At 46.5% G+C, this 12,447-nt stretch overlaps 1 protein-coding gene across 5 annotated transcripts in view; it reads right to left on the bottom strand.

The window, feature by feature from the left end:
• The window catches only part of USP48 (ubiquitin specific peptidase 48), a 32,622-nt gene that overhangs the window by 12,241 nt on the left and 7,934 nt on the right, over window positions 1-12,447 (bottom strand). For 4 of the 5 annotated variants that reach the window (XM_084300038.1, XM_084300042.1, XM_084300041.1 and 1 more), the window contains exons 10-15: window positions 11,453-11,578; window positions 9,142-9,291; window positions 6,007-6,207; window positions 4,335-4,449; window positions 4,061-4,191; window positions 2,196-2,267 (exon numbers count right to left, since the gene is read on the bottom strand). In XM_084300038.1, the coding sequence (XP_084156164.1) occupies window positions 2,196-2,267; window positions 4,061-4,191; window positions 4,335-4,449; window positions 6,007-6,207; window positions 9,142-9,291; window positions 11,453-11,578 (795 nt within the window). The remainder of the gene's footprint in view (window positions 1-2,195; window positions 2,268-4,060; window positions 4,192-4,334; window positions 4,450-6,006; window positions 6,208-9,141; window positions 9,292-11,452; window positions 11,579-12,447) is intronic. The other variant, XM_084300039.1, reaches the window with a different exon arrangement.

Genomic DNA, 12,447 nt, shown 5'->3' with positions numbered 1-12,447 from the left:
ATGCCTGCCAAGGGGAAAACACAACCTCCACGACAGCTGCTGGGAAGTCAAGGCTCAGCCGCGCTGCACGCACAAGAAATGAGAGCAAACCAGGTTCGGATGCGGTACAGGAATATTCGTGCCTCAGCGGGGATCTTATCAGCAAGGGGGAGGCAAAACAGCAACCGCAAAGTTGTGGTGCCGGTGCCAAGAAGGGTCCAGAAAAGGAGGTGATGTCCTACTATCTGCTCTGCATTTCTATAGCCTGAGAGCTCAGCAGGCAGAAGACACGGATAAAAGGCTCCTTCCTCCCCACCCTCTGGCAGCTCTTTAACATTACAGCAGCTCCTCAGCCCCACAGACCGGCAGCTTTCCTCCTTCTAGCTAAGCCTGGACCTCTGCCAGCCCCTGAAGAAAAAATAGCAACGCTCCCCTCCTGCCTTTCCTCTAATAAACAAAGGTCAGGCTGGACTGCTTCGAAGCAGTGCTTGGCCCCTTGTTCTTCATCAAACACGACCAAGTGGCCCAGCTTTACCATATGAGGAGGCAGGACCAGGCTGCCTTCCAGAGCCAGCAAGGATGGGAAAATGAGCTTGTACAAATAAGGGCCCTGACACCATGTGATTAATGAAAACAGACTAATATGCTGCAGAGTGAAAGAGGTGGAAAAATCAGATCTGAACGCGTGGGGAAGAAGTGCTTTGCCATCTGGAAGATGACCACCCTAACCGCTGATGACCCTGCTTCCCCCTCCTACAGTCTCTCTCCAGGGACATGTTTTGGGCACAGACATTAAAGAAGTCTTAACTTATGTAAAAAAAAATAAATATATATATATGTATATACATATATATATATACACATTTGCCAGGGTTGGGAAACTACCAGAGAGCAAAAAATCACAGCAAAGACGTAAAGAGACTTCTTAAGGGAACACCCGGATGGTATGGCTGGAGGCAAGCCAGACTTCACAGATAAAGTGCTGCCTTTTCCAGAGAGTACCAACAAGGCAGTGCCTTCCTCCACAGCAAAATTAAGGCTGAATTACTGAAACTACAGATTTGCTGATACACTCCAGAGGAAAATTTTAAGTGTGTAGAGGTGGAAAGGTTGTTTTCAATGAGTAATTGAAGGTTAGCTCAAGCTGATGAGAAGTGACCTGCCAGTTGCCCCCATACTTAATATTTATTCCAGTAGAGCCCAAAGTAACGGATAAACTAGCAATTTACCAGCGTAATGTTTTTATGATGTCTGGCTGCATTAAATGTTTCACCACCACACCGTGTTTTTATTTAAAAGCAGCAGCCTTGCGGCACTGGGAAATACGGTGCAAAGGCTCTGTGAAAAACAGGTAACACCATGACAAAGTGCTTCAACTGCTTTACAATGAGGCTTTATCAAGCCATTACTCTACATCTTTGATTAGCCTTAATGACAGGAGATGTGTTGCTAATTTATGGCATGTTTTTCTCTTAGCAGGAATGAGACCAAGTGTCCCAGGCAGAGCTGGCAGGGAAATCAATGCTTCCAAACAGCAGCCTACAGTAGAACACAATTATGTTTGAGAGTGACGTACAAGCTAAAAAGTGAGATTCAAACAACAGCGTAGCCAAGGATGTAGCTAACCAACCATCACTTAGCAAAACAACCAACATCAGGTCAAAACCTTATGTAAACAGACACCAAAGCACAGCAGGTGGGTAAATCAATATGCTTAGGAGTCCCAGCCACTCAGATCTGCCCGAGTTTCTCCAGTCGTTAGGTCAGTAATTCTGTACTCTGAGAGTTTAATATAAACTGAGAGAACAAACTGACGCTCTCAGCTCCAACCTTGACTGATTTACACCATCTATTTTTTCTAGAATATCCTAAGACTTTCAGAGTTTTAACGTGGCTGCAAACCTTTGGTGCCACCCCCACCCCATCACGTCGCTTTGTTAGCGAGAGAAAGAGATGCCACACTTCTGCAGCCTGGCTGTGTTTATTTACACCCTTTTCACTACTTACATGATCTGGTGGACTGCACCACAGTAGTGCCATTACATATGAAAGCTCGAAGTTTTTAAGTGTCAAGAAAGACCAAGCAAACGAGAATAAAGTACACTTCTTCAGTAACTACTTATGCTGGTCTTAGCTGCAGTAAAGGCTACAAGGTTAATGTCTTGAGCAGTGGGCAACAACTGACATATTCATCTCCATCCCCCGCAGAGACTTACCATGTGGGCAAACAATGTCTTCATTAAAATTTAACTCTTCTTCCTCCTCTCTCTTCTCTTCATTCAATTCATCTAATTAAAAAAAAAAAAAAGAAGATTGCAGAGTTCCCCTCTGAAGGAAAAGCAAAATCTTTAGGGGACTGAAGGCCGGTTTCCCTTCAAATCACAGCAAAACTCTTAACCCAAGGGAGGCATGTTATTCTCAATGCATGGCCTGCTTGCCCAGAGGCCAGGCTGGATTACATGTAGGAGTGCTTTGAAGTGTGTGGAGCACAAGACCATCCTTTGTGAGATTACAAAGGATGCATTTGTTCCGGCTAAAGCACCACAGGGGTTCGCTGCTCCCAAAGATCTCAGATCAGAGTTAACCAAAGCCTCTAGGTGAGAGCAGAACGAGCAGAAACCTTACTGGCAAAATATTAGTCAGCTCATTGCCTTGAGGATACTAATCTAAGCCAGATGCTCCCTTTGTAGCGTTGGGAGGGAATCACATGAATGAGCCCAGACCTGTGTGGCTTGGAAAAGCTGGTGGGAAAACCTGGGAGCGAGCCTGAGCTTCTCCCTCACTGCACACTGCCTGGGACCAAGCAATGCCAGCCACGAGCTGGAGCTGCACGTGCTTGATGAGACAAGGGAGAGCCAGCGCTGCGCCCGTCCATTAGCTATTCGGCAGAGAATTAAACAACCTGCACATCATTAGCTATAATTAATGATGATCCAACTAGCAGAGCTGATTTCTACGTTTTCAACACGGGCACTTCCAGCAGCGGGTGTGAGAGCAGAGCTCACTCCCCTGGTGTGAGCAGCGAAGGGCAGGCTGCGCCACCAAGAGCACACTGCTGCTCCGGCACGTGAGCTGGCAACTGCAGCCAGGCTCTCAGTGATCTGCCCTGCACTTGTGCTCCCACAGCCAGGACAAACATTTACAAATTATAGTTCAGAACTGTAGCTCTATAGGCAGAGGCACTGCCCATTGAATGGGAGCACTATCAACACAATAATGTTAGTAACAGTTTGCAACAAGCCAGCTAATGAGCAAACTGGATTGTGAGCAGTTAAAATGTACTTCTGGGAGGTGCAACCTGCTTTGAAACCAAGGTGACCCCTGAGGAATCACAAGTGGGACAGTAACTCAGCTGCTGATGCAGAGAAGTGCCCTTTTCTCAATGGATGCCACCAGCTCCATCAGCAGCGCCAGCCTATAGATATCACACGGGCTGTGTTCTTGTGTATCTGGTGTTCCAAGCCTTCAAACCCAGGATCAAGGCAATTAGCTGATCATCCCCACTTCCATTCAAATAAGCTTCTTGATCCCAGTTAAGAAACAAAAAGCTCAATAAAATCCATTTTCCAAAGGTTCGAGAACAGAAGGCAAATAAAAAACCCCCATACATTCTCACAAACATATAATACAGGCATAGAAGAGAACCCAATTCATGTTTTTTTTTCCTAAGCTGTGTTTTGCCAGTGCTGCTTTACCAGCTGTGCTGTTTCATCTGTAGGCCTTTGCAATAAACATCTTCATTCCTTCTCCAAGATAATTTTCCTGTTTCTTCCTTCCCTGCGCGCTCTCATTCAGATAAAAGTAGATGAAAAAGATCATGTGTCTGGGGCGGTAATTCTACACAGCTCTGTAGAACTACTTATTACCTCATCTTCTCTCTGTATGAAGATCACCCAGCAGTTTTGAAGCTTATCAAATAAAAAGCTCCTTAAATTAAGGCTGCGTTATATCAAACCACCTGAAGTGCCTTCCCTCCCTATTCATACAAGGGAAGCAAAACAGCACACGCCAGAACACCTGATGTGTCTTTTGTTAGGAGGTATCAGTCAGAGCTGGTGGAGCTCTACAGCAGCAGAACTACCTTTGTTTTGTGCATTTCCATTCATTTTTCCGTTACTGTGCTCTGCGTCTTCGTCTTGCTCATTTAATTGCTCCAGAGCCAACTGACGCCAGCTCCGCAAGGATGCCTTTCCAACCCAAAATCCATCATTCCTGCAGAGAGAGAACAGCATTGGCAACACAGATCACAACTCTGTTCTCCTTCAGGAACCAAAGAGTAAAATCTTTGGGAAAAAGCTATTCAAACATTGTTAGCACTGCTCTGACAATGTTTGAAAGCACCAGGACTTACGTACCCCTTTACTGTTATCTTCAGCAGGTTTGTAACGGTTTTGTAGTCTTCATTTAACTGGTTCTTCAGTCGCAGGATTCGACACCTTTCTACCACACAGTCCTTGCAAAGTGCTTTGACTGGGGAGGGGGAAAAAAGAAATGTAATTACTCCAGCACACACAGCTGAGCATCTCACTGGTTCAAGCACCGCTGTTCAGAAGTGCTTAGACAGGTGTAAGGTACACACCAACTATCCTGTCTCACGACCTCAGATTTCACATGTAAATGAGGTCCCTGGGGTAACTGCCAGCTCAGGCCCCGCTGGAAGTTTAATAAGCATAAAACGCTTCAGATGAGGTGTGATCTGTTCCGCTACCTTCACAGCTCTGCAAAGCCGCTATCAACAGTTTGCAGCCACAGCTGCAAGCAAGCTCACACCAACACAGACCCAGGAGTCAAAAGGCAGGACAGTCTAGGCATGAGCCAAAACCACCGTGTTGCTGCTCTTACGTGGCAGGAAGATGCTGTACAGACATCTAAATAGTGGTACAAAATACCACTTGTGGCCATCCCTGCTTCTTGTACACTGGGATGAGAGCAGAGCCCTGTCACTCAGCTTGGGGAGCTCCTGAATGTGGCCGCATGGCACTTAGCCAGCTAAACCCAGAAAGAAACCTCCTGCAAAGCTACACTGGACTAACATGAGTGCAAGCCCTGGGGCTGGTCTTACATTACCACATGGGAGCAAGAGGAGCCAGAGAGATCATCCAGCGCACGATCCTTCCCTCTCAGTCATACCCAACGAAGAAACCTGCAGGAGATTCTTCCAGTTGACTGATAAAGGTTGCCCTGCTTTTACAGAGGCTGCCTACATTGCAGTAGTTTCTGCTGGTTGCATTTCTTCCCTATAAGGGCCTAGCAGCAGCTGAGCTAATTTGGTCTCAGTGGGAGTTACTGAGCTCCTTTATAAAAGAAAGCAAGCCTGGGGCTTGATTAAGGGATACCCAGAGACTGCAGAGGTCAAGGGCTTACCCCAAAAATCACACGCACTGCAGATGTGTGCAACACAAACATGTTCAGTAACAGGTGTGTGCTTCTGTCAAATGAGGCAGCTTAGGACAGGCTAGAGGGGAAAGAGGGTAAATGATTTCCTTGGCTTGCACACATCCACGCTGCTCCAGAGTGCAGGCTGCTGGCAACAGGCAGCACAGATCTGCATGCTACACAAAACACTGCCCACGCAGGATCTGCAGGTGCTGCAGGCATGGAAAATTGTTTTGAAGAGTCAGGGGGGTTGCATGTGCAAGTTGTGCTATTTCATACAGCCAACTTCATAAAACCCTCCACACACTAAGGTGGTGGTAGTTTTGTTGGTTTTTTTTTTTGAACCTAGGTGCACCATTGCTTTCTTAGAAATTACTCCATGCACAGCTCTTTCTAGACAGAGCAGAATTCAGGTCTGAAACAGAACCTGCAATCAGACTAACTGTATTTTTTTGAATGCTAATGCAATTAAGTGATTTAAAATGAAACAAAGCACCCAGAGATAGCAGCACAGCACAAAAGCTATGTGCAGAAATAAAGTTATGGCAACAAAGGATGACCCAACAAGGGGCTGGGATCAGAACAAGGCCCTAACGTGTTCAGCACACAAGAAAGTGACTCGGAGAGGGGGGTTTCTGTCTGCCACCTTACCATTCAGCCGGGGTCCTCCTCCATATCTCCTGTAGAAGAAGTCAGCCACGTACTCTGATATCCTCTTCATAATACAGATTTTGTCAGGATGGAGTTTCCCATGCGAGCACAGGCAGGCTGTGTTATCTATGGGTTTTGGAGGAGTAGACTCATCCAGCCATTTCTGCAGCCATTCAAGAGAGATGAAGTCGTATGGGGAACCTGGGAGGGAAAAACACGAAGAGAAACAAGCCCATACACGTCAGCGAGTTTGTGATATGGCAGATGGTATTTTATAATTACTCTGATTTCAATGGTACTTTTAAAAATTAACAGGCTATCACCGTTGATTAAATCCCCGCAATACAAGTTTTCAAACATTTGATACAGCTCCCCTGTCCACTTCTCATCCTGGCACTGCAGATTTATAGCTGGGCATCTTGTAGCAGAAGCTACATGAAACTGGATACGTGAGAACAACCGGTCATTGGGAATTCAAACAATCAATAGCAAACAGCAGAGCACTCAGAGCAGCAAAGGGAGCATTTTCAGACTGCAAAGCCTTTAGGGGCTTGTTGCAGAGCAGTCAAGGAAAAGGCAAGGTCTTCCTATAATCCATTGAGGGGCAAATATAATATTTAAATTGCAATCACACATTAAAGGCTCTTTCCATAACAGAGTGAGCTCATTGGGGTAGATTTAAAAATAAAAGACAACCACAGCAAAGAGATGAGGTCGGCGTTCATCTGTACCCCACAGAGCCCAAAATTTCAGTGTTATTCTGGAATATGCTTACAACTCTGGGTGAGAGAGACTGAAGCACTGTGAAATTTACAGTGCAAATACTAACTTGCTCAAATGTTTTATGCAAGTGTGATTTTTTTTTATTTTTTTTTTTTGAAACAGAGCAGGCTCGCCCTTGTTTGTTGAAGGTGAAGCACATCACACAAAGCCTGGGTTCAGAAGCAGGTCAGATCAGTATGAGCAGTGAAATGGCTTTGTATGAAATCCCCATATTTTCATACCAAGGCCCTGAAACGATGCACACATCCAAAGAACAAGCATGACTATGTTTAAAGACAGTTGTGCATTTTGAAGCTGCTTGCCGGGGATTAAATGGAAATGCAACCATGGCAAAGCAGCTCATCTCAGTGCTTTTGCCCATTTCCATTAATGGCAATCTGAGTTCCTAGATAGGTTCATAATGACACACTGAGCAACAAACAAGGGTGTGAGAACAACAAAGCAGCTTTCTTTTTGCGCATAGAGCCCAGCCAATACCAGCAAAACAAATGCTGCAGCTCCTGGGAGATGACTGGGAAATTAGCAGGACAGGCAGGAAATTAAACACATACTGCTGATGTGAGGAGGACAGTTCTGAAACCGAGGGGAAGAGTAATGTTAGTTACATTTATCAAAGGAGCACAAAAACATGTTTCATACAAAGGAGCAACAGAGAAGCTACAGCAAAATACTTTGTCCTAAAACTTGCACTGGATCGTCACAAGACCTGGTGTCAAATCCTCTCCTCTGCAGGATAAATCAGCAGTATTTTCATCTTACGCAACATCAGAGTTCCACAGCCATGACCTCCAGAGAATTGCAAGGCTGTCAGAAATGGTTTGCTAGTTTGGGATGAAAGCTGCCTTCCCCGGAAAGTACACTTTTATTTTTTTCTGGGGCAGGCTCTACAAAGCTGGCAGAAAATGTGTCTGCACAGCTGCAGAGAGTCCCAAGCTCCTGAGGGACTAGATGTGCAGCAGCTCTGGGATAATGCTGCTTCCAAGCTGTGCTAGCAAGCTGCTATGCCCAGGATGTGCCCAGCAGTAAGGGCAGGCAGTGGGTGCCCCCAGGGCAGTGCTTCAGGCCCTGCCACCTACAGATGGGGGCAGAGGAGCTAGGGTCTGTCTGTGCCTGCACTTGTAAAAACATCTTTGAGATTTATTCCTTTATTGTGTTAGGAATGTCAAAAGCAAACTACTTTGTTTCTGCTAAAGGGGATAAAAACACACCAGGATTGTGCTTGCTGCTCCTTTTTAATGGTGACTCATGGCAGATTCATATCTCCACCACAACCATTCACCGTGGCTTTGATTTAACGGTGACATTTTAACACCCCTCAGACTTGCAGGGACTCGGCAAGCCGAGCTGTGACACCCCCCTATTCGTGAGTTAAGCACCCGTGTTCTCAAAGCTGGGTTCATAAATTGAAGAGGCAGACATTTACGGGAGCCAAGCTCTCACGGCTCGGGAAGGCTCGTGAGATGTTTATGTTCTCAGCAATAGTCTGCTGTTCAACCACTTAAATCTTGCTGTTGGTTCTGAGCTCTGGACCCTCATTTCTGAGAAGTGAGTAAAAGATATTAAAAGCTAAATATCGAATTGTTTAACAGGCCACACAAACATTTTAAATTCTTTACAGTTTTGGGGAGTTTTTAGGAGATGCGCAGAATGGAGGGAGATTCCCCGTGTTGGACATACAGAGAAAGCTCCTGTATGCTTGCTCTGAGAAAAGACAGGAGAGGCAGCAGGGGGATAAAAATCTTAGTACTCAGACATGTTAAAGCAACAAGACGCAAGGAGGAGTAGGAAAGGATTAACCTCAGTCACTCATCACATGGACTGTGAAGCTTAGACATGGGGCTTCGAAGCCTCAGCAAGGATGAATCAAATCATTTTCTGCTGGAGGCCAAGCATTCTTGTACTCTGCTACCTGCTGATTAATTTAGACCAACAGCACCGAAATTTGATGTGAGCTAGCAATTTGAGACAGGGCAGTTATTCTGCCTCGATGCTACTAAGCTCTAACGAGATGAGCTGCTCACCGGGCAGAAGAAAACAGTCACAATGCATGGAAGCACACAGGAGACTGACTGATGGGGAAGGAGCAAGAGGGAATTAGTGATGCCAGAGGCCATCAAAATGAGAAAAAAAGGAGAAAAATAGGTTAAGGCAGATAAACAAGAGAGGGAAAGCAAATCCTAAGCATGCAGACAGCAACAACAGACAGTGATTGCTTTCTTCCTCAGAGAGGGCTACAGCTAATGCCTTCCAGTGAAGTGTTCTGGCCACAGAACCACGTTGCGGGTTAGTTACAAAACATTACTAATCTTAACAATGGTCTACTACAAAATACTACCACAATATCTTACAGACCAGCTTCAGCAGGTAACCTTTGGTAGAGCTCCTTCACCTCTTCATGCTTGATTTTGCCTCTGGCCACACTCTGTTTGCGCATCTCGGCCATTTCATTGCACCACTCCTCAAACTTGCAGTTATCACGCTCCACCAGCTCCTGCAGGAAAGCTGTTGGGAAAGGAAAAAAGCAAAACCCACCAGTCGCTTCAAGGAAAAATGCCAATTATGGTAATTATCCCTGTGATCGGTTATCTGGGGATAACAAGCAAACCTAAAAATTCCCCCCCACAGCTACCAACATACAAGGTCTTTCTGAAAGCCAAACACACGGATATCACTCTCTCCAATATTTATGGCAGCAGATGATTAAACACAACTGTCCTGTGGGATACAACAGCACCCAAGAAAATAATTTACTCAGGGCTGTGGGGGGGAAGCGATGCTTGCTGCGTTAGAGAAATCCCCTGCTTGCTAATAAGCCTACGCCGAGTGCTGGCAGTCGTGTGAAGTGCAACGGGGCTTGGCAAGAAGCTGCAGAGCCGGAGCGCAGCAGGATGCTTTGCTGCCTGCCTCAGTCCCTCCCTGCTATTCCTCTCGCTCCAGCCACTTCTCCGCCTCCCACTGAGAGCGGCTCCTTGCGCTGCCAAGGAGCTCTGGTTCTCAGGGCAGAAACGAGGGCCTCGCACACCACGGGTACACCTGATGCTGCCGCACAAGTCCCAGCGCGCAGTCCCACGGGTATGCGTGATCTTGACGAGAAGGACCAAGTGCGTTTTGAGCACAAGGGCACAAAGCCCTCATGAACATGGAAATAAGCTGGGGCAGATCCTCCTGTTGACAGGAAGGTGAGGCCAACAGGAATTTTCGCTGTCACCATCGGAAAAAAACTTAGCATGGAAAAAGATAAAATACTTCCCTTGCAGTGCTGGTGGGTAAAGCACTGCTGCTTATCTGAAGCCTTTTCCCATTTAACAATATTTTGAAGAGCTAAAATATTTCCGAAAGGTTAACGCCTGTGCAGCCAGAGAGCCTAGTATTCACCTTGGGAGAACATACAGTATTAAGAAAAAAGCAGCCTGACCCATTCACCCTCCTGGTCATGGGCTAGGGAGCCAAGTTACATTTCTCCACCGACCTGGAAAGCTGTTTTTTAACAGCATCAAAGCAAAATGCCACAAATTTGCAGTTGCATGAAGCCTCCCCAAAACCGCTGGCTTGACTGCTGCCCTTTGCTCTGTGTACCTGGCACGCTTCCATGTGAAACAAAGGCAACCGCAGGGCTGCTCAGGAATTTGAAGCTGGGTGGAGAAGCTTTGCCGAGTATTGTTTTGGGCAGAGGGGTAGGACGGAAGGGAGCGTAAAAGAGCTCAGCAAAGAGACTGAAAAGACAGATTCGAGGCATGAATTAGCACCATTTCCCAGAGCTGCACGGCTCAGAGGGTGGGCTTTTGAGGTGAGGGGCTGGAAAAGGTTTGATGCTGTGTTTAGGGGGTCCTTGTGCATTGGAGAAAGCCGTACAATTCACCCCTGTCACCACCCTTTGCATCCAGATAACTTGACCGACACCCATCACTGACAAACAGCTCAGGTCCAAAGGGTAACCAACACCTCTCGCCCCTGTTTGACAGAAAAGGGAAGAAGGTGGAACCCACCTCCGTCCCCGTCAGCATCAGAGCCCTAATTAATAGTTTGAATCAGTAGCATGCAAATGCTGAGCATCATTAAATCCACAGGCCAAACCTACAGGGATTTCTGCCACCCCCAGCAATTCTAAAGCAAGACACGAACGTGCTAGTACAAAACTCTTGTTAAGGGCTTGCATCCTCTTATTTTTATGCTGTTTATTCTCGATACGACAGAGATTAAGCACTTGTAGAAGAAACCTGACATGTGTCAGGATTATTCACCTGCAGCACAGTACGTGCACTGCCAATGACATTTAACCACGCTGTTCTCCTTCGCCTTTGGGAACCCGAGCAGCTCCGGTGGGATCCAGCAAACGCTAACACTCCCGCCCCAGCAGCGGGACATGCTGCAGATGATAGCTCCCAGTGGGATTATCTCTTCCTATCCCCCTTCCCATTTGATCTCGCTGGTCAGGTGCCCTGAACAGGCACAGAGACGGTGTTATCAGGTTAATATTATTTCAAGTGCTACGGAAGTTGAAGGGTTTTTCTGCATATGACCCAGGTCGTGACACCAAGCTGCCATATGGTGCCCTTGAACCTGCCAGGCAGCATAAGGTGCTTTGAGCAGAGCCCTGATTCCTAGCTGGCTCGGAGCATCATGAGAAGAGACGGAGAGGCCAGGAGAGTCAAGTCTCCCTTACCTGGTACTTCGACTGTCAAGGACTTCTCTCGGGTCTGCAGCCTGTACACCAGCATGTAGGCGTTGCGTGAACAGTGAGTCCCTTTCCCACACTTAGGTTTGCGAGTCTGAGATTTAGAAGGCTCTGCTGTGGTAAAGGGAAAACACAATAAGCACACGAGCTCCCTTACTGACTCTCCAACAGGCTGAGTTTGCCACCTAGCCGGCTTCCCACTCCCTGTGTTCTGTGCCCTGCCAGGCCTCTCTGCAGGCGCTGGCTTGGCATCAGCCAAACTTTTATCCCACAGCAAGACCCAAATCCTTCCAGCATTTCTGGAGGCGGGACGATTCAGAGGGACTAAATTAGGACCCTGCTGTAAACCACTCTCCATAAGAGAGCCTTTCTTCTCTCCCTAGCTTCGCCTTGCCAAGCCAGAAGTAGCTTTTGCAAAAACATCCTTTCTTCCCTCTGCCTCTTGTTAGTTGGTGTCCTGACACCAAAGAACAAAGTCAGATCCTCAGTGAAGAGAATCTATTTACATGTGACCACGGAAGCAAAAAATATGGACCAGTTGGGCAGCTTTTATGAGGCAAACAGACATGGAAATGATTTCAGAGCAGCTGGCTGTATGATGCAAACTCATGTTGCAAGAGTGACTCCTTCCAGACTGCCAGGCAAGGAAAGCACGCTTACATACAGCTGCAGTTTCAAAAATCAACTTTTTTTTTTTTTTTTTAATTTTTAAAAAAGGAACAGCCCTCTGTAGGTTGAACTACGAATGGAATATTGATTTTTTTTTAGTGTATTTTTTTTTTCCAGTTCTGGGAAAAAAAATATGTGCATCTTCCACCACACCATCCAAGGGACTTCCTAGCCGGTCTTTATTTGCAGTTTCTCCAAATATTTTACAAATTGTTCCCATCTGCACAGCCTGGCCTCAGGACTCCCCCCACAACAGACCTCTGCTTTACATTACCAACCTTCTCCTGCTGTTTCATGTGTTTGTAACGAAGAGG

This window comes from Netta rufina (assembly GCF_964035555.1).
Source record: "Netta rufina genome assembly, chromosome: 22".
In the NCBI taxonomy this organism is placed as follows: Eukaryota; Metazoa; Chordata; class Aves; order Anseriformes; family Anatidae; genus Netta; species Netta rufina.
Note: the sequence above shows the minus strand (reverse complement) of the source record. Positions and strands in the feature narration are given on the sequence as shown.